This window comes from Syngnathoides biaculeatus, chromosome 15 (assembly GCF_019802595.1).
Source record: "Syngnathoides biaculeatus isolate LvHL_M chromosome 15, ASM1980259v1, whole genome shotgun sequence".
In the NCBI taxonomy this organism is placed as follows: Eukaryota; Metazoa; Chordata; class Actinopteri; order Syngnathiformes; family Syngnathidae; genus Syngnathoides; species Syngnathoides biaculeatus.
This window is the reverse complement of record NC_084654.1, coordinates 7469763-7490414: the sequence shown is the minus strand read 5'-3', so window position 1 is coordinate 7490414 and position 20652 is coordinate 7469763. Positions and strand designations below refer to the sequence as shown.

Here is a 20652-nt window from a genome sequence, read left to right as displayed (position 1 = left end):
CGATCTTTTGATGATGTTAACCTTTTTTAATAATGAATATGCACTAGCTAAGCAGAAGCACTTTAGTGCTGGGGACAAAATAGTGGACCAGACACGGGTGTCGTAAAGTCTTAAGTGTCGTATGTCGGGGACGTTGTAACTTAAGGACTCCCTGTAATCTACATTTTTAAATGCACTGTGTTGTCCTGGTCAATGTTTTTGGGCTATTGTTTATTTGCCCCTTTTTATGTATTTCTAATCAATAATGAGCTTTTCAATTAGTTTTTGATTCATTGTTTGAGTAAAAATATGGTTAACCCCTTTTGTAACCTCCCAAAAGTTATGTCAAATGTATTGGTCAAACTTTTTAATGACCTGATCACAACCTCCCTTCCCACCCCTCCTCTGCAGGATATCAACACAGCTGATAGACATGTTTGTCTGACACGGAATGCACAGACGACATTGTCCCTTTCCATCGCGTCCACCATTTCCAAGGTAGCCATTGTTTTTTTTTTTTTTTTTTTTTGAGCATTGACTATTGTCTATTATATATTTTTTTTCTAAAAAAAAGTGTTTTGTATTATTCTGGAGTTTAGCAAATAAAACTAATTTTGGTAATCCTAATTGACCTAATACAGGAAAAGTATATTCTGATTTCATGTTAGACAGTCGAGAAAAAAAGGTCTTTTTTTACAGTCATGGCGAAAAATGTAGGCACCCATGGGGTGCCAGTATTGTTTAGCATCTATGTGCAAAGTTGCGGAAGTCTCATTCGACATCCAAGTGGTCGCCATATTGCCTGCAACATCATCCGCAGATGTTACACCGGAACATTTGCCATTGAATACACATATTGGCAACTTGCTGTGGATCACAGAAGCTCTTTTCGAAGAAGAGAACATCTTCACAATCAAGTGAGATTTCGAGCCATATTTTGATGATACGCGGATCACTTCTTAAAAAGATGGCGATCCGTCTGGTGTCCAAAACAGCCGGAACTTGTCAACGGAAGTCACCGTGTTGACAACTTGTCGCCATCTTGTCGATATTCCATTGTTTGTTTCCGTGAGTAGGTATTTCACTTCGTCTTTGTTACGACGTCGCGTAGTTCTTTCATTGATCCAACTTGTATCATGGGGAAGTGCATTTTTCAATGTGCTTGGGTTGAAAGTAAGGAGTTCGGAAGCTGGGTTCGTCGAGATCCAAAAGATCGGCACATGTTTTACTGCCATCTGTGCAAGCAAACTTACCAGCTTGAAAAGATGGGCGTCAAAGCGCTGGAGTCGCACCGGGAAAAACAGGAGACACGCTGATTTGGCGAAGACTCTCTCATCTTCCGTTGGTATGAATCTGTTTCTAAAATATCAAGATAGTGAAGCATCAACTTCAGGCAGTGGTACTAGCAGTGCATGCGCACCTACAGTTGTCCAGTCATCGACTTCAACCAGCCGGAAGTCAGGCTTTATGAACGTAGTTCAATACACGAAGACGGACTCGTTAAAGGCAGAGATCGTGTGGACTTTAACAGTGATCTGTAACCATTACAGTTACAAATCTTGTGAAAATAATTAGAAAGTGTTTGCAGTCATGTTCCCAGACAGTGACATTGCTAAAAACTACCACTGTGGGGAAAGGAAGACTTCGTACCTGGCTACATTTGGCATCGCTGCCCACTTTTCATCTCTACTGCCTCAAAGCCAAAAAAGCCAGAATAGAGACTGACATATCTACGCTTATTGAGAAGGCTGACAGGCTGTGTGAGGAGGCAGAAGAAAAGAGGAATCTGAGGTTTATCACCGAGGCCAATGCACTCAGAGGCAGAGCAAAGGACAAGAGAGCCACTTTGGCACCTCTGCAGCAACAAATACAGGAGGCACTGGGTAGGCTCAAGGAGTTAGAGTAGGGGTGCTGAGACAGACATCAGTAGAAGACATTTGTGTATAGTTGCAATTGTAGTTAGAATCTGTTTTTCTGTAGCCTGTTATGTGAAGACATTGACAATGGTCATATCAATAAGAACTACCACAAGGGGCGACAGGTGATCACTGTCACAGGTACTGAGGTACTGGAACATTTGATGAACCAAGAACGGTTGATGGCACCATTGGGTGAGTCTTTTTTCCTTACTCTTGATTTCCCACGATGGCCCTAAATTTTTCTTGTCAGCCCTAAAAAATTTTCCGTGTCGGCCCTAAATTTTTCGTGTCAGCCACTAATAATCCCCCTAAAAAGCCCCTGCATTTTTTGGGTCAGATTGAGTATGAACCCTGTAAAAAGGCGCAGTCTCAGTTGTGGGTGCATTTTCAGTATTTAACACATACACGAGACGCGCCATCTTATTGGGCGCAAGCATGGTCGCACTCAGGAGAAAGAGGCATAATTCCACCTTTATTTTATTTTTTTTTTATAAGCAGAAGAACAAGCTTTCAAATTTTTTTTCCCTGTACAACCCGTGCAAGCAAGTCACCAGCCAACACGCCATCCTCACTCATGGCGTTACACTAAACCAAAATCATTTCACAACAGCAAAGAGAACAGCACAACCAGCTGACAACAAAACAACCAGAACAATGAGCGGAAAAATAATTGAGAAAACATGCACTTCAAGCACTATTTACGTACATTTAGCACGAGAAAGCATGCTGGGAGCCCCTCCAGCCTCAGAGTCAGAGTACAGTGTATTAGCTTAAAACATAAGGCAGCATGCATGGCTAAAGTTAAAGATTTTGGAACTGTGTGCACACATGAGGCACCTTGGTCCATTTTGGAGGGAGTATGACTTTTAGGTGCGCCTTATTGTTGTGAAAATACGGTAAGAGAAAAGGCTGGATGTTGGAAAACTTAATGACTGAATAGCTGACTGAGTGTTACAGTAGGTGCCCGGGAGGATTTTTTTCGCCAAAAAAGCTCTTCTCTTGTTTTTGACAGTATGATGGCTCACATAACAGATTCTGTGAAAACAGCCATCAAGAGCTCAAACTCCATTCCAGCCATGATTGCTGGAGGTACAATTTTTTTTTTAAGCCACTGGAAATCAGCAGGAATTGGGCTTTTAAAGTGGCGCTCCGAGGTGAGTGTGAGAATTGGATGCGCAGCGGCAAGAAATCTTTCACAACAGGTCGAATGTGAAGCTCATCATTCTCTGACGTATGCTAGTGGAAATGTGTGGAGCAGTGTGAAGGTATCCACCATCATAAACGGATTTAGAACGGCTGGACTTCTACTAAAGGAGAACAACTCAACTTAAGCGATAACTGCCTAGAGATGAAAATGACGAGAGCAACCGAGACTCCAAAATGCTGTGTGATGTCGACATTAGGAGGCTCTTCAATTCCTATACTCAAGACGAGGACTTGGGTGGGTTCAGTGAACAGGAGGAGGATGAATAAAAAAAGTAAAAAAAATTCTTTAGCCCTTTTACTGCCATGTTTCAGTCAAACAAGGTATGTGAATAAACACTTATGTTACAAATTATTGTGTGTGTGTGTGTGTGTGTGTGTGTGTGTGTGTGTGTGTGTGTGTGTGTGTGTGTGTGTAAGAATTTTTGAAGTTCACAATGTTCTGGCACTTTTGGTATGTATATCTGCGGCACATGGCCCACTGTGGCTCATGTATGGGGGAAAAAAACAAAACAAAAATGCCACTAAGACTGTGCACGGCCTATTAACCAGTGCACGCTGTCGTCCAGAAAATACGGTAACTTTATCAAACACCCTACAGTAATTGCACATTTTGCTGTCGTTTTGATTGTCTGTGCACACATTATTGCAGTGCAACATCAGAGTTTGCACATTTACATTTTATATTGTAATTCTTTCAGTTTATGCTGTGGTTAAAAAAAAAAAAAAAATCTGAAGTTACTCAGCAATTAGTTAATACTTGAGAGCAATTATGTCACTGTGCTGTACAGTGTACACTATTTTTTACTCTTACTCAAATACATTTTTGGAGGACTACTATTTGCTTGAGTCACATTATTTTCAAGTGACAATACTCTTGAGTACAATGTGTATAAAATAGATAAATGGAAAAGCATGCATTGTAAAAATGCACTGACCTCCTTTACACCTGTAATATACAAAGGACTTAATGTGCCTTTGTTTAAAGAATAAGACCTTAATTGTGTATTACTAAAGATTATACTACAGAATTTGTTTAATGTGAATTGCTCGAATAATCCATAGTCTATTAGATGAAGGAACAAAAATAAAAATAATTACCTCATGCTGTCTCCAGGTGAGAACCCCAATTGTCAATGCAAAGAGCAAAGTGCTGGTTCCTGGGCTTCCTGGTCATCAAGCCCCAGTTAAGGGATCAATGGCAACAGAGAAAAGGAAGAAAGACTCTGACTCCAAAGAGGTTTGTTGACTGTACATGTTCAGAAATAACAAATACCAGAATGCCAAGTTGTATTTGTCTTTGCCTCTATAAAAAGAACAGCGTAAACACTACTGTGATTGTATTGAATTACATTCACAGAATGTATATCCACCTCCCATTTAGGAAGTTTATCTTCCCTCTTTAGATATCGATAGCGGAGCGTCTTGGTGAAATTCATCTGCAGTCTACAGCTTCCACAGAAAAAGGAGCTCCTAAAGGGATGCCCTCTCTCCAAACTGACAATTATGCAGTGTTGCTGGTGCAAGGCCTTGAGAGCAGTGACAGTAGCATCCTAAATGTAAGTACAGTGTTCTCCTGTATTCCGCGGGAGTTACGTTCCTTATACGCCCACAAATAACAACTTGCTTACACAGGCAGAGTGTTGGGCAATGAAAATCTTCATCTTACAGTTGTGAAATGCAATTGTTCTTCACTGCCTCGTTAGTGCCATCACATGGTAGCTTACATACACACTTAAACAGATGCGAGCATGCATGCTCACAGTGTAACCAGTGTGTTTAAGTGTACTTTGTTGGCTAGTTTGCACAATATCATTAGCACATGTTGGAACACAGTGTGCACATAGGCTGCACAACTGTAAGGCGCCATGTCTAATGTGCCTTTAGAAGAGAATTTCTGACCTATCATTGTGAAAACAAAAAAAAAACCTTTGAGACCATAATTCACGAATACACGGGGCCAGAAACGTAGAACTCTGAATGGGCAAGGGGCAGACTATATTCCTCTCGGAGTCAGGGATCAACTCCAGTTAAATTTTAGTTCAATTCCATTATATTTCTAGAACAATGATGCAGCAACGTGTATTTAATTTGTTCAAGTTGAATGATATTCACTATGCAGCGTTTTAAGACTTTTTTTTTTTTTTTTTAAAACTCGGAAAAAGGATGGATATTCAGAAATATACTCGCACGTGCAGCAACCCCGCAGACATCACTGTACCTCTCTCATGCGTAGTTTGCCTTTATACTCCAGTGCAACCCATGAATGGAGTTTTGAAAACGTGCTGCAGTTTTTCTCCAAGTCAGAGATGTTACTACAGCTGGTATTGGCTAAGACAACACAGTGTAGAGTTTCCTCGGCACATTTTGGTCATTTCCTAAAGCCATTTTTGCCTTTCTTTCCATAGCGGCTTACTTGCTACAGTGAAGGAAATTAGTATTTGAACACAGTTATATTGCAAGTTCTCCCACTTAGAAATCATAGAGGGGTCTGAAAATTTCATTGTAGGTGCATGTCCACTGTGAGAGAGATAATCTAAAAATAAAAATCCAGAAATACCAATGTATGATTTTTTTTTTAACGATTTATTTGTGTGATACAGCTGCAAATAAGTAATTGAACACCTGTCTATCAGCTAGAATTCTGACCCTCAAAGACCGATTGCTCTGCCTTAAAAAGTCCACCTCCACTCCATGTATTATCCCGAATCAGATGCACCTGTGTGAGGTCCTTAGCTGCATAGCGACACCTGTCCACACCATAAAATCAATAAGACTCAAAGTTGTAACATGGCCAAGACCAAAGAGCTGTCCAAAGACACCAGAGACAAAATTGTACAACTCCACATGGCTGGAAAGGGCTACGGAGAAATTGCCAAGCAGGTTGGTGAAAAAAGGTCCACCGTTGGAGCAATCGTTAGAAAATGGAAGAAGCTATACACAGGGTTCGCACGCAAGTGTTTGCAGTCATGTTCCCAGACAGTGACATTGCTAAAAACTACCACTGTGGGGAAAGGAAGACTTCATACCTGGCTACATTTGGCATCACTGCCCACTTTTCATCTCTACTGAGGCAGAAAGTGAAGGCTGAATCAGAGTATGTCCTCCTCTTTGATGAGTCTCTAAATCATGAGATGCAAAAGAAGGAGCTGGACATTCATGTGCGATTGTGGATTGATGACCGGGTCCGCACTTGCTACCTCACCTCTGAATTCCTGGGACATTCAGCAGCAACTGATCATCAGAGCATCTGGACCCTATCGTGTGTGACTTCGGTCACCAAAAGCTGCTCCAGCTCTCGATGGATGGCCCCAATGTTAATTGAAAGCTGTTCAAATCAATTCAAGAACAAACAGAAAACATGACCACCCGCCTTATGCTGCAGACTGGAAGCTGCGGTCTCCACATCCAGCCATCACCCTGATGCCACATGTGCGAGATTACTGCGAGGCAGCAAGGACGAAGAAGGTGACCTGCCCAACCAACAGCTCCTTCACTGTTGTTCAGAAAGCAGCACAGGACCCCATCTTTGTTGCCAAGCTTCACTTCTTTCTCATGTGCCCCAGGCTGGTGGAGCCATTCTTGAAATTGTACGAGACTGACAAGCCTATGCTTCCCTTCATCGCAAAGGACATGGGCACCCTCATCAAGACTCTGATGGAAAAGTTCATCAAGCCTGAAGTCCTTAACGAAAAGGCAGCCTCCCTCACCAGCCTTGTCAAGATTATTGTGGGTGACAAGTCACAATGGGTGGATTTATCGAAAGTAGACATAGTCTTTGCTGCTGAGGGACTGCTTCTGAAATCTGGCATTGCAACCGACCGTGTAAAGCAGGAATTTAGAATGAGCTGCCAAACTTTCCTGGTAAAGATGATAGAAAAGTTGCTGGAGAAGGCCCCCATCATATACAGTTTAGTCCGCCTACTAAGCTGGATGGACCCCTGGCACATTGCCATGAAAGATGAAAAAGAGAACAACAACAAAAAACTCCAAAAAACCTTACACATCATGGTGGATCACAGAAGGGTGGAGGAAAGCAATTGCGACAGGATTCTGTTCCAGTATTCCAGACTGAGTGAAAAGATCCAAGAAGATGAGGAGATTAGGGTTGCTTTCTCTGACTTCAACATCTCTAAGGATGGACACACTCTTCCACTCTACTCTGCATCAGCAGGAAAGCCAGCAGTTCCAGGAGCTATGGGGCGTCATAAAGCAGCTGCTGCTCCTGTCCCATGGACAGGCATCTGTGGAAAGAGGCTTCTCTACATACAAGGAGGTCACCGAGGACAACCTAAGTAAGGAGTCACTGATTGCTCGGAGGCAAATAGTGGAGGTGGTCCAGCAATATGGATGGCCTGACATGGTGCCTATCACAAGGGAGCTGTTGGTTGCTGCGTCTTCTGCCAGAAGTATTTACGTCCAGCATCTAGAGGAGGAAAAGAAGAAGGATGCATCAAAACAGGCAGAGAAAAGGAAGGCAGTAAAGGCAGAGATAGACAGCCTCAAAGCCAAAAAAGCCAGACTAGAGACTGACATAGCTATGCTTATTGAGAAGGCTGACAGGCTGTGTGAGGAGGCAGAAGAAAAAAGGAAGCTGAGGTTTATCACCAAGGCCAATGCACTCAGAGGCCGAGCACAGGACGAGAGCCTCTTTGGCACCTCTGCAGCAGCAAATAGAGGAGGCACTGGGTAGGTTCAAGGAGCTAGAGTAGGGGTGCTGAGACAGACATCAGTATAAGACATTTGTGTATATAGTTGCAATTGTAGTTAGAATCAGTTTTCCTGTATACTGTTAAGTGAAGACGTTGACAATAATCATATCAATGAGAACTACCACAAGGGGCGACAGGTGATCACTGTCACAGGTACTGAGGTACTGGAACATTTGATGAACCAAAAACAGCCGATGGCACCGTTGGGTGAGTCTTTTTTCCTTACTCTTGATTTCCCACGATGGCCCTAAATTTTTCGTGTCGGCCCTAAAATTTTTTCGTGTCAGCCCCTAAGAATGTCGCTAAAAAGTCCTTAAAATTTTTGGGTCCGACTGAGTATGAACCCTGTATACACCTTGTGGGGTCTCAATGATCCTTAGAAAGATGAGGAATCAGCCCAGGACTACGCAACAGGACTTGGTCAATGACCTGAAAAGAGCTGGGACCAGCGTTTCCACGGTGACTGTTGGTAATACATTAAGACGTCATGGTTTGAAATCATGCATGGCATGGAAGGTACCCCTGCTTAAACCAGCACATGTCAAGGCCCATCTTAAGTTTGCCAAAGACCATTTGGATGTTACAGAGGAGTCATGGGAGAATGTTTTGTGGTCAGATGAGACAAAATGGAACTTTTTGGTCATAATTCCACTAACTGTGTTTGGAGGAAGATGAATGGTGAGTTCCATCCCAAGAACACCATCCCTACTGTGAAGCTTGTGGGTGGTAGCATCATGCCATGGGGCTGGACAAGGGACAGGATGACTGCACTGTATTAAGGAGAGGATGACTGTGGCCATGTATTGTGAGATTTTGGGGAAGAACCTCTTTCCCTCAGTCAGAGCGTTGAAGATGGCTCGTGGATGGGTCTTCAACATTACAATGACCCGAAGCACACAGCCAGGAAAACCAAGGAGTGGCTCCATAAGAAGCATATCAATATTCTGGCGTGGCCTAGCCAGTCTCCAGACCTAAACCCATGAGCAAATCTTTGGAGGGAGCTTAAAGTCCGTGTTTCTCAGCGACAGCCCAGAAACCTGTGTGATCTCGAGAATATCTGTGTGGAGGAGTGGGCCAAAATCCCTTTTGCACTGTGTGCAAACGTGGTGAACAACTACCAGGGAATGTTTGACCTCTGCAATTGCAAACAAAGGCTACTATACTAAATATTAACATTGGTTTTCTCAGGTGTTCAAATACTTATTGGCAGCTGTATCACACAAATAAATAAATAAAAAAATCATACATTGGGATTTCTGGATTTTTCCTTTTAGGTTATCTCTCTCACAGTGGACATGCACCTACGATTCAGACCCCTCCATGATTTCTAAGTGGGAAACCTTGAGATATAGCAGGGTGTTCATATACTTATTTTCTTCACTGTATGAGGAGCCGGGAGGAATGGTGAGTATGTCACCATATCATGTGACTTAAACTGGCCAATCACAAGGGATCAGTTGCTGTTGAGCAACTTTTTTGGCATGTGCTTGGCAGGCTACATACGAGCTATGCAGACAGGTGCTGTGCAGGGCAACATGTAGGCCAGGTGATGCAATGCGGGTGTTGTTGAGCGAGTGTTAAGTATCCTTTCGGCATCATGTCTAAACAGCAGTGACTACTGGTCATCCTTAAATTAGGGCGACTGATTGGTTACCTGTTTGAAGACTTCTGTGATTCTAATTAGAGGATACACCTAAATTTAACTTTAAACTTTTTTTTCTCTTTTCTCGCGTTACTATAATTTTTATACCGCTGTATTTTTTTATGATTGTTAAATTGCAATTCAAAAGCAAATGTCTAATTTTCATTGGTTAATTTTTGATAAATCTTTGCGTGTTTCAAGTGATTGTATTGTTTTTGTTTTTTTCTTCAATAACATAGGGTACCAGCATTCTTGTCCATGTGTATGTATTGATTGTGCTAGTGAGAGTAGCTACAAGCAGGAATTGGGTCTCTTATTATGCCACGAGAGATGAGTGATTTTCTTGACCTGTATGTTTGTTTTTACTCACCAAGATGTTTTTTTCTTTGCCTATTATTATTTTATTCTCTTCGATGGCTGACATTAGCACCTGAGTTCTCTGATGTAGTTACACCATCTATTGAAATCAAACGTCCGCATATTTATTTTTCTTTAATCATGCAATGAAATTAATGCCCATATAAATGTGTGTGATATATGCCAGAGTGCTATGGCTATGTTCACCACGTTGGTGCTTTACTTCTTCGCACCAGATTTTCAATTGCATTATTGAATTATTTACATTAATTTATTCTGAATCGTTTATCAGTGTCATGATGCTTCTCAGAAACCAATTTTAGTTGTACTCTATTAATCAGTTTTTCCATTTCCTTCCACAGAAACTTTTTCAGACTCGTAAAGACATGATAATAAAGAAAACGGTTGCTTGTCTGCCACTCCCTGCTGTTTTACCGTTGGTAGAAGAGGTGAGTGTCCGTTCATATGCTGCACTACAGCAGTCTAGCTCTTTAAGTTTAACATGAGCATTTTTCTTTTTTCAAGATTACCAAGAGGCTCCAAGGGCACCCTTTTACGTAAGTACAACTATGGCAAGTAGTTACATTAGTGGTTTTCAAACTGGGGAGCGGGTCATGATGAGGGGTGGGGATGGTTTAAGCCCAACCATCCCCCCACCGGCTTGACAAATTTTCACTGTTTTGTCTGCCTGACTCCCTACTCCACCCTAATCACGGAGGTCCACTGTATAAACCAGCAAATTATGTTCACTAGAATGAACTACGAAACGTCAAAAATTGATACATCGAACAATGTCAATCAAAACTGAATACCTTTGGTAATGCAAAATATTTAATAGACTTCTTGTTTTGGATATTATGCAAGAAGTCATTTTGTGAAACAAAAATTCATCTATAATTGTTAATCATATAGGTCATTGCAATTTACACATTGATTATTTTAGTCTGATGCACCTGCATTAATTTGACAAATCGGGAATTTCGCATCACCACATTTCTGCCTTACTTTAAAATAAAATCTTGATGACATTTTCAAATCACAAGGGTCTATTACAGGCTTTTATGGATTAAGCCAATATTAAACATTTTAGCACTAGGATGGTCTTAATTTCCACATGACTTATCCACATTGACTTTGTGACTGACTTGCAACAAGTCCCCTGGAACTGTGAGCAGAAATGGAATAGAAATTTAATGAAGGAATGGCTTTTAACAAATTCTTCCCTCCTTTTTTTCAGGGCAGTTCTGATGGTCCGGTGGCTCAAAGCAGTGCTAATGCACCACACTTCGTACCTGTCTTCGGTGAGTCAGCTGTTGCTCATTCAGAGCAGTAAGAGTTATCCAAAATGACTCTGTTAACTTCAGGGGCACTGCCAGTCAGAAAATTCATCATAATGTGTGGCAATATTGTTTTGTTTGTAGAACGTTAAATTACAAACAAAAACATGAATTCTCATTCTAATGAGAGTTTACCTCCAGTGTTTGGACAATTCTTCTCCATTCTGTTTCCATTGCAAACCCGACTAATTCTGCTGCATATCTCTACAGCTGCCTGACCTGGTTTCCCAGCTAGGAGTCCTTTATCACATGATTGAGAGCAGAGTGAAGATATTCCACAAACTAACCAAATTACATGGAAAGCTTTACCTCCTTGTTACACAGGTTAGCTTCAGCAAATCTCCTGTGTTTTAATATACAATGTACGTCATTCTTTTTGTTGCATGTTACGTTCGAAAGTTCTCCATTCACCTGTTGTGTCATCAAACAGTGTAAAGAAAAACATGTATGGGTGGGGTAAGCAGTAGTTGCTGTCAAAAGTATTGCCAAATTAAATTGAATACCTTAGTTATAGGCCACCTTTGTAAGCGGTCACTGTTTCCTGGTGTAAATGGCTGTACTTATTTCTACCTTTACTCATTTTCTCGTTGAATCTATCCATCCATTTTCTGTTCTGCTTATCCTTGATATGGTTGTGTGCTGTCTCGAGATAAGTGGAAATCCGATGAGAAAATTGAGTTTTGGGTATCGTGCGCCTGCCTCTCGGTGGTGGGCTCCGAGCTGCAAGTTCAGCTTAGTTCCAGCACAAGCACGATTATCATATGCCTTTGTAACTTGCTCGGTAGTGTAAATATTTGCATTTTGCGACATAAACTTTAAAACTTGTTGCAGCAGATTACTCGATTGGACAACAGAGTTATACAGTATAACAATCCAATCGTGTTAGTGGTTAATCGAGTTTCACCATTGCCATGTACGTGTGTTCTCAATTCTCAGAAATCACAGTGTAACTTGTTACTTAGCCAAGTAACGGCATGTGGGACTTAGCGCGAACTGAGTGACGGTGTGTTCAAAGTTTTACGATGGCGAAAGTGTTAGAAAAAAAGGATGACGATCGAGCAAGGGCAATTAACAAGGATGCTGGAATCAAAAACTGTTTCAGATGGGCATGGCTTGAAAAAAGTGTAACAGTGCAGATAGGACCGAAAACTGTATCAACATGTCTAAACGAACACATACAAAAAGTGGACATTCGCGGCAAAGTGCTGTGCACTCTGTGTTCCACTAGTAGCAAAAAATATCCAGGAGGAACACCCCATCGACAGACATTTTCAGTGTTTTTCCAAATTGGTCATTCTCATCCCTGAACACTTTGAATTGCTCAATATTGCGGGAAAATAATAGACTACATGGGGACAGGGAAGTAATATGTCTTTGTCGGGGGAAAAAAATGAAATTGACCATATTTGGATATAACGTTTCCACCTAATCACAACCATGTTTAATATAGTAAGTCCATTGTAACAGAATTACACTTTTCGTGCTACGTGAAAGTTGAGTTACGTACACTTTCCCATGTCAGCGTTCAGTGTCCCTAAACCAACTTAACAGGGCTCCTCAATGTGTTGAATTCTTTATTTTTGTGATTTAAGAACGAATAAAAACATAAATTTTGTTTACCGCTAGGTGGCGACAAATACTTGCAGCAACAAAGTATCTGATGTTGACCACACAGCCAAGTTGGTGTATGAAGAGGGTAAGACTTTGTACTTCATTTTGTATTGCTGTTGATTTTTCTTTCTTGACAACTTTTTTTCTTATGCTTAAAATATTTCAAGTAATAGGGATGTTCCAATCAGATTTGTTAGTATCTGGTGATACAGAGTACATGCAAATAAAATAGAGAGGAAAAAGAAATATTAAGCATTTACCAAACATAATTTTGGTAATCCTAAATGATCTTAAAGAGGACATTTTTTTGTCTGAATTCCTGTCAGACCGCCTGGGGGGGGGGGATGACTACTGTTCCTGCTGTGGGCATCTTGGCCTCGTAGGGGCAGTGTGGTCTAATGCGTGCATGGAGCTACTAAATTACAGGAAGCTGAAAAAGAATAGAAGAGTGTTATATTACAAGATTTTTTTTGTTGTTTTTCACAGATTTGGAAGAATATATGCCTGAGACTATTGTTGCTGTATATTACCTATGTGTTTCTCTACATAGTTTGTGTATAAATAACTATTTGTAGGTACATATTAACCCCCGCCATCCCCGTGATCAAATTAATGCCTAATTCCTGCGAGCCTGTGAGCATCAAACTTGGCTATATCTAAAATAAGCACCTCCTGTGTTTTAATATACAATGTACGTCATTCTTTTTGTTGCATGTTAAGTTCTAAAGTTCTACATTCACCTGGGGTGTCATCAAACAGTGTAAAGAAAAACAGGGACGGTGCGCACACACACATACACGCACACACACATGGAATTCTTTTCTGCCAGTACTAAAAATTCCCTGAAAAGGTGACATTAACATCAAACAAAAGCTATCACTGTTCCATTTGGCAAGATTTTCTTACTTGGGGATTATATTTTCACCGTCATTTCGCTCAATCAGTGTTCGTTGAAGAAAAGAAAGCCGTTTATGAGGATTTTTATCGCATTTTCAAGACTTACAGAATATTTAGTTATGCTTATCAAACAAATCTACCAAATTAAGTCGAGGGTGTGACTGCAATCCTCGTAAGATCTCATAACACATTTCTGACACAAACACATATTTGTGCTCACTACAAAAATAAATATTCTGTGAAAACTGTAGTTAGTGTTTTTGTAAAAAAATTATTCAGCTTGTCAGTCTTTCAGCCTGTCCTTTCTACTACTTTTGACCAGCTAGCAGTGTTGTCTTGCTCTTGAGAGCTTTTTGCCAAATTTAAAATGGTCCATCACTGCCCTCTGCTGGTGATTACGCCTTTATAAAATTCTTTCCAAACTCTGGATTCCCCGAGGAGCTGCGTCAGAGCTTCGTCAACCACCCGTACAAAAAACTATAGTTCTAAGATGTGTTCGCTACTTATAGATTGGTTTGAACCTGCATATTGTGTGTTAAGAAATGAATGAGTTAATATCTCCAAAAAAATTATAAAACCAATCTTTTTCACCCAGTCTCAAACAGCTGAAAGTCATGTGATCTGCCTCGATTTTTGATCATGTGATCGGATCGGGCCATTCCTTGATTGAGTTTGTTCGTTGCTTCGGGGCTTGGTGGTCTCACGATCAAAGTACATGTATGGGTGGGGTAAGCAGTAGTTGCTGTCAAAAGTATTGCCAAATTAAATTGAATACCTTAGTTATAGGCCACCTTTGTAAGCGGTCACTGTTTCCTGGTGTAAATGGCTGTACTTATTTCTACCTTTACTCATTTTCTTGTTGAGTCTATCCATCCATTTTCTGTTCTGCTTATCCTTAATAGGGTTGTGTGCTGTCACATATCCCATCTAACACTGGGCAAAAGGCGGGGTACACCCTTACCAGGTTTCCAGTCAGTTGGGGAGTACAAATAAATTTGGTCTTCAATTATACTATTTGCCTATTTTAGGGATGTGGGAGGAAACAGGATTACCTGATGAAAACCATGCAAGCACAGGGAGAACACGCAAACTCCACACAGACATGGTTTGATTCGAATCCTAGTTTTCAGAACTGTGAGGCAAATGTGGTAACCAGTCAGCTACATGTTTGAAGAGTGCATAAAGATTTTTGGATTCAGTGTGTGTCATTTTCCAGACATTTGTAGGTGCACACTGCATGCAAACATTACTCCTGTTGCCCAGCAACACGACCAGTAGCATTCTTGTTTTTACCCTTTTTCCTTTAAATGTTGTAGATAATATAAAATGCACCAAAGAACCACACAGATGCTTGAGTTCTGATACCCTAAAGCAGTGGTTTTCAAACTGGGGGGCATGGCGTCATGACAGAAGTGGGGGGTAAATAGACCCCTCTGTACAAGGCACTTGACCACGCCTCCTGAAGTCACGTCACCCCACTGTTGCTAACCTCAGACAAACATTAGACAAAATGGCGTCGCAGGAAGAAAAGTCGAGCGAAATTGTCCGATTTACCAGCTGATTTTTCACTGGCATTCTTACCAAATAGTGAAATATTGTTGAAGAGCAGACAGCAGGGCTTCAAGTATTTCAGCAAGGGGTATTTCAATGTTATTTCCATGCATATCGATGGAGAAACCATCGATATTAGCGCGAGATCTTTCCAGAGGCAGAGGAAGACCAAGAAGCCACATAATATATTATAACCCAAAGACGAATTCGTCATTGACAGTTTCCTATTTTCGTGTTACCTATCACACTTGTGTGCAGAATCTGTATGTGTATCTGTATAGCCGTTTGTGAACCGCCGTATGAAAGAAAAGAAGAAGGCGAGGCTTGATTTACGAGTTGTTTCTCTCGTTTTCTTTGTGTAACGTCACGCGCTCCCCACAATAATGATTCTTGAATTAGTGCCGAACCTACGTAAGTCCCGACCAAGTACGACAATCACTACTTTAGTGTCCTCAAGCATCCTTCCTTCAGTCTTGGTGTCTCGATGCACGTCGAAGGCTTTTAGGACTCGCTAGTCCGGTTTAGCTTAGTTCGCTAGCCGCCAACAAAGAGACACGTTTGTGCAGTCAGGTCCTCGCAAAATATCGCTCAACACAGATCAAGTGTGTCAATCATTCACACGTAGCTATGTTATGCAAGCGAAGAACTGCTAATTCATTTATATGAGACATGTATTGAAAATCAAAAATAGGGCTTACCTTCGTGCAAACATATCTGTTCCGGTTGATTTTAGATGGATTCAGTTGATCATGCGGTTTTCCACAAAGTTTGATCAATCGAAGACATTTTTCGTACTCGGTCTTCGGTTTTGGAAAGGGTACAAATTGAACTCCACCAACTAGCCTATCAGGATTTCTGTCGTCACTATTACAAAGGCCGTGACTACACCTCTTAACCATATCTATTGTTAAGGATCCCTAAGACGTGATAAAACGCAAACAAAAGCTCTACTGAACCATGCGACTTTGTCAGAGATTATGGCGGACGACAACAAGGGGCGTGGTTTAGGCAAATCTCTGGCCTCTGATTGGTCAGCGACACGGCTTACGCAATTTCTACGGAGGGGTTAATTGTCAGCGCTAGCATCAATGTTCTCTCTAATTTTTATGTGTGTCTAAGCAAGGAAAGACTCTGCTCCTTAGCGGTCCTTTTGACCACTGTCAGCGGTGACAGGCAAGGTCACTGAAGTCATTCAGTGTTATCCATTGAAATGGCACGGCTTATTAAAAGAATATGGTAACAGCATTTACATTCACATCAGAACACTTAATGCGAACAGTTTTGTATTTCAAACCTATAATGAAAATATCAAATTTACGTACTTTCAACTAAAAAATACATTGCTAATCAAGCCAAGGTAACTAGGAACTATAAGTTTGAAATAATTTATAATATAATGTATAATTTATTTCTTTTTTTTTAATTCACAATGAAATCTCATATGTTTTTCTTGGTGTAAAACCAAATTATTGCTTGCGCAGTATCTTTTGCAGTGCATGCTCCCAAATAGTTTTATGGTATGTCATTTTGCTACCTGTATTTAAAGGAATACTCCAGTGAACAATGAAAAGCCTTAATCCGATAGGTCATGTCAAATGTACTGTACCTTGAAAATTTGAGGTTAATCCGATACCATTTAACGATCTTTCCAGAAGATTTTTATCGGCAATTATGAATTTCGCAGGTGCCGTCATTCTGGCGAGACACATGACCTACTTACGCGGATGTGACGTATTCTGTATGTAAACAAAAAAACTCATGGCCCATTTGTAGTGTAGTCACATGCAGTACAACCACCGGATACGTGAAAACTCCCTACTGTATCGTGAAATCTTGCCATAATTTGGATAGAAATAATCCGAGGAAGGCTGGGTGGCATATTCTCCCCAGTAAAAAAAAAAAAAAAACACGCCCTGAGCTGTACGACATATGTACAGGTGTATTTGCGCATTTAAGACCAACACTTTTAGAGTACAATAACTATGAATTATTTTAAGTAACATTGTTATGATGTTGCTACCCAATTATGACAAAAGAACTTCTCGCCATTAATGCGACTTGTCCTTTCATACGTCATTGCAGGCGTTGAGGCTTCCATCCGTTAATCGTGAACGTAATTCAATTTGATTTGCCATAATGATGGTACAATGGTGAACAGTTCTTGCCAACAAAGACGTCTTTTATTCGTTTCATTATCTTGTCTTTGTGCGAAATTGGCAAAATGTTGATTGGGAAGGTTGAGTACGAATGCTTTGGCATACTCCCCATCTGTGAATTTAAACACACAGCAGAACCCTCCCTCTCCACAAAGGCTGTCCATTCTTGTTGAAAACTTGGGTGGTCCTCATATTTTTTTTCTTTGAGCGAACTTTGTCAAAAGTTTACATAATTAACGTTCCGACACAATCAGAGTTAGACCGTTATGCGCCTCTAGTTAGTTAGCGGGCCAGATTCTGTGTCATTCCTGTCTGAAAATTGATTCAAATATCCACCATTATTTATAGCAACAAGTTCAAGTCTGTATGGACGTCTTCCTCCATCTTCCTGATAAACCCATACTGCTATTTCTTCATCATATGAGGATAAATCTGAGAAATCAGTGCTGTCCGTGATTGTGTACTGCTTTGTTTGTGCATGGGATACATAACTTCCTGTCATGTGACTCGCCCAAATGGTGGCGCTCATGAAAATTCGTAATTGCCAATAAAAATTTACTCAAAACACCATTAAATATCAGATTAACCTAAAATTTTCAAGGTAGAGTACATATGACATGACCTATCAGTTGAGTATTCCTCTGTTAAAATAAAGTACTATCTTTTTGTGCACTGTACTGTGTGTGCTTTCATTCTGGAATGAGGGTGTGCCAAGGTGGATTATTATCATTACACACAGTCTCACCCTGCACTATTTGATTGCTTGAATTAAAAAAAATTCAAAGGCAACTTTTGCTACGTCAGCTTTGTGGTATACTCAGGTACTTTGCCATATGATGGTAAATGTTGAACTAACAGCAAAGATGCATTCTTGTTGATGGCTAGATGGATGTTGCTGATGAGAATTTTAACTTGCTCTTGGTTCGATTTGTTTCTCAGTGTCAGCTCGTTCCTTTTCTGTCTTTGGCACTTCCCCATCGAAGTACCAATCCTGATTCCCATCTTACATCTGGGTACAATTCTAACTTTCTAGCTTTCAGATGACTTGCTGAATGTGATGCTTGAGGTGGTTCAGTTTCCGTTCTGTCCACATGTTTCCTTCTGAACACTCGCTTTCTACTTTGACTTCAACATTTTCAGACCTTTATTCGCTTGAAAGAGAATCTCGTTGAGTTTTGCCACCTTTTCTTGTATTTGCACATACTCATTCAGTCATTGCATCAGAGTGCACCCTGAACTCATTGCCAGCCAATCAAAGGCCACGTATAAACAAACTGATTCAAGATCGTGAATTGATCAAATTTGCCTTGAGGAATAATTAAATTTTGATGTAAAATCTTTTATATATTCAGAAATCCATCTTTTTGACAGCTCTCCTTTGAACAGGATAAGGCCATCTCCAGGGCACAGATGTTTCTTCTGAATAGAGATCTGCATCCCATTCTTACTTTGTTTTTCCCCCTCTTCTTGCCTTTCATAGAATCTTCAGATGAAGATGAGGCATCTGGGGATGAAGGTCTTCTGGACGAAGACTCTGATGTAAGCTTTGATAAGATTAGCCAAGTGAATATTTAAAATGAGCAATGCATTTTGGGGAAACTGTTTTATTCGTACATCTCCAGTGTAGTTGCGATAATGGCTAGAAACAGATTCTTGCTTCAAATCTGACTCTTATGTGCTGTTTATTATTCATCATTAGAATTGGGAGGAGGAGGAGGAGTTGATGGAGGATGACAAGAAAGAGCAAATAGAGCAGAATGAAGATCTCGACAGCAGGACTGATTCCAAAGCGAATGGGGAGGAACCCATGGAGCATGATAATGAGAGTGAAGAAGAATGAGAATTCAAACCCTAATGGACCCAAAACAGTTATATATGTATATGTATACTTTCATTTTATTTTCATGCTTTTGATTTTATTCTGACAATGTATGGTTTTACAAAATCGAGGGACATGACTGAATTACAGCAGTTTGGTCTCCATCTTAGGTTAAACCTTTAGCAAAGATCTTGTGCATTGTCTTTTACAGTCAGCAGACTACCATCCCACGGAAGAAGGCAACACATTACGGACCATTAGATCAATGCTGTTCAACTTTGTCAGTTTTAGTCTGCATCCCAGTTCTTTGTAGCCCGATGAGGTTGGAAATTTCTGGGGGCGATTTGAGGGGTTTCCAGGTTAGCATTGAAAATGTCTTCTTATACTACTGTATATTGTTATGCTGTGCAGTAGACATGTTGATACCTTCTTCCTGGTTGACTGTAACCACGTTGGCCAATTTGTGCCCAGTTCTGGGAGCTGGGATGCAGGCTTTGTTGTACAGAAAGAATACCATTTGATCCAGAGGCGGACTTAAGACCATAAATCATGCCCCCTCAAAACAATGTAAATTTTTGTGTACAGTGAAGTGTTTGTATGAGCTCTTCCCTCTACAGCTACCCAGCAGAGGTCCTTGGGATTAAAGGAACTCTTGTAAGTAATGTCTCCTCAAGGCTTTTCTTTATTTTCTTTTTTAAATGTAAGGTCAGGACATTCTGAGGTCCACTGTCTTATAAACCCAAACTTGAAATGAAAGAGGAAAAAAGTGAACTGTGATCAAAAAGATGAATAATAAATGGGGTTTTAACATGATGACTGTTTGCAGGGTGGTATGACTAATTTAAATTAGTTTTTCAAGATAAAAAAAAAAGATAAACATACTTTTGTATAGGTATGTTATTTGTAATGCAAAAATTGTTTCCAAACACTGCACAAGAACCCTGCAAGTGATGTCTTGTGTATTTAAATATATATTTTTGAAATATATGTCCAACATTTCAAGTTTAAAAAAAAATTAAATAGAACTTTGCACTACATATAGAATAAAATTTTCTGACCCCAACAGGTACAACACCCACTTACTGATATCCCCCACTCTCCACAAGGATTGGATAAATGCATGCATAAAATCACACAGCCTACATGAAAAAGCAGATGTATTGTCCAGAAGTTTTCAGTTTGATTGAGCAAGAATTGATTCAATTAATATGTGCCTTTGAACAGAACCAACAAAGATGAACTATAAAATGGGGAAAATAACATGGAGTGCATCACATAATTTTGATTTATTGCAGTTGAAACACAAATGCTGATGATGTAATGTTTCACAGTTATAGTTATGGGGAAACAATTGGAGGATCTGGCTTTCACAAATAAGCGATGATCTCGCTTCAGCTAAATTCAAAGTACAATACATCCATTCATCCATCTTCTACCGCTTCTCTGGGTCGGGTCGCGGGAGGAATACC

At 40.4% G+C, this 20652-nt stretch overlaps 1 protein-coding gene across 1 annotated transcript in view; it reads left to right on the top strand.

Annotated features, from left to right (window-relative positions):
- Window positions 1-19996, top strand: part of wdr43 (WD repeat domain 43) — a 30405-nt gene extending 10409 nt beyond the window's left edge. The window contains exons 10-19 of the mRNA XM_061843267.1: window positions 391-477; window positions 4219-4341; window positions 4508-4660; window positions 10175-10261; window positions 10338-10369; window positions 11050-11113; window positions 11360-11473; window positions 12776-12845; window positions 18845-18903; window positions 19064-19996. Of these exons, the coding sequence (XP_061699251.1) occupies window positions 391-477; window positions 4219-4341; window positions 4508-4660; window positions 10175-10261; window positions 10338-10369; window positions 11050-11113; window positions 11360-11473; window positions 12776-12845; window positions 18845-18903; window positions 19064-19204 (930 nt within the window). The 3' untranslated portion in view covers window positions 19205-19996. The remainder of the gene's footprint in view (window positions 1-390; window positions 478-4218; window positions 4342-4507; window positions 4661-10174; window positions 10262-10337; window positions 10370-11049; window positions 11114-11359; window positions 11474-12775; window positions 12846-18844; window positions 18904-19063) is intronic.
- The last annotated feature ends 656 nt before the right edge of the window (window positions 19997-20652 follow it).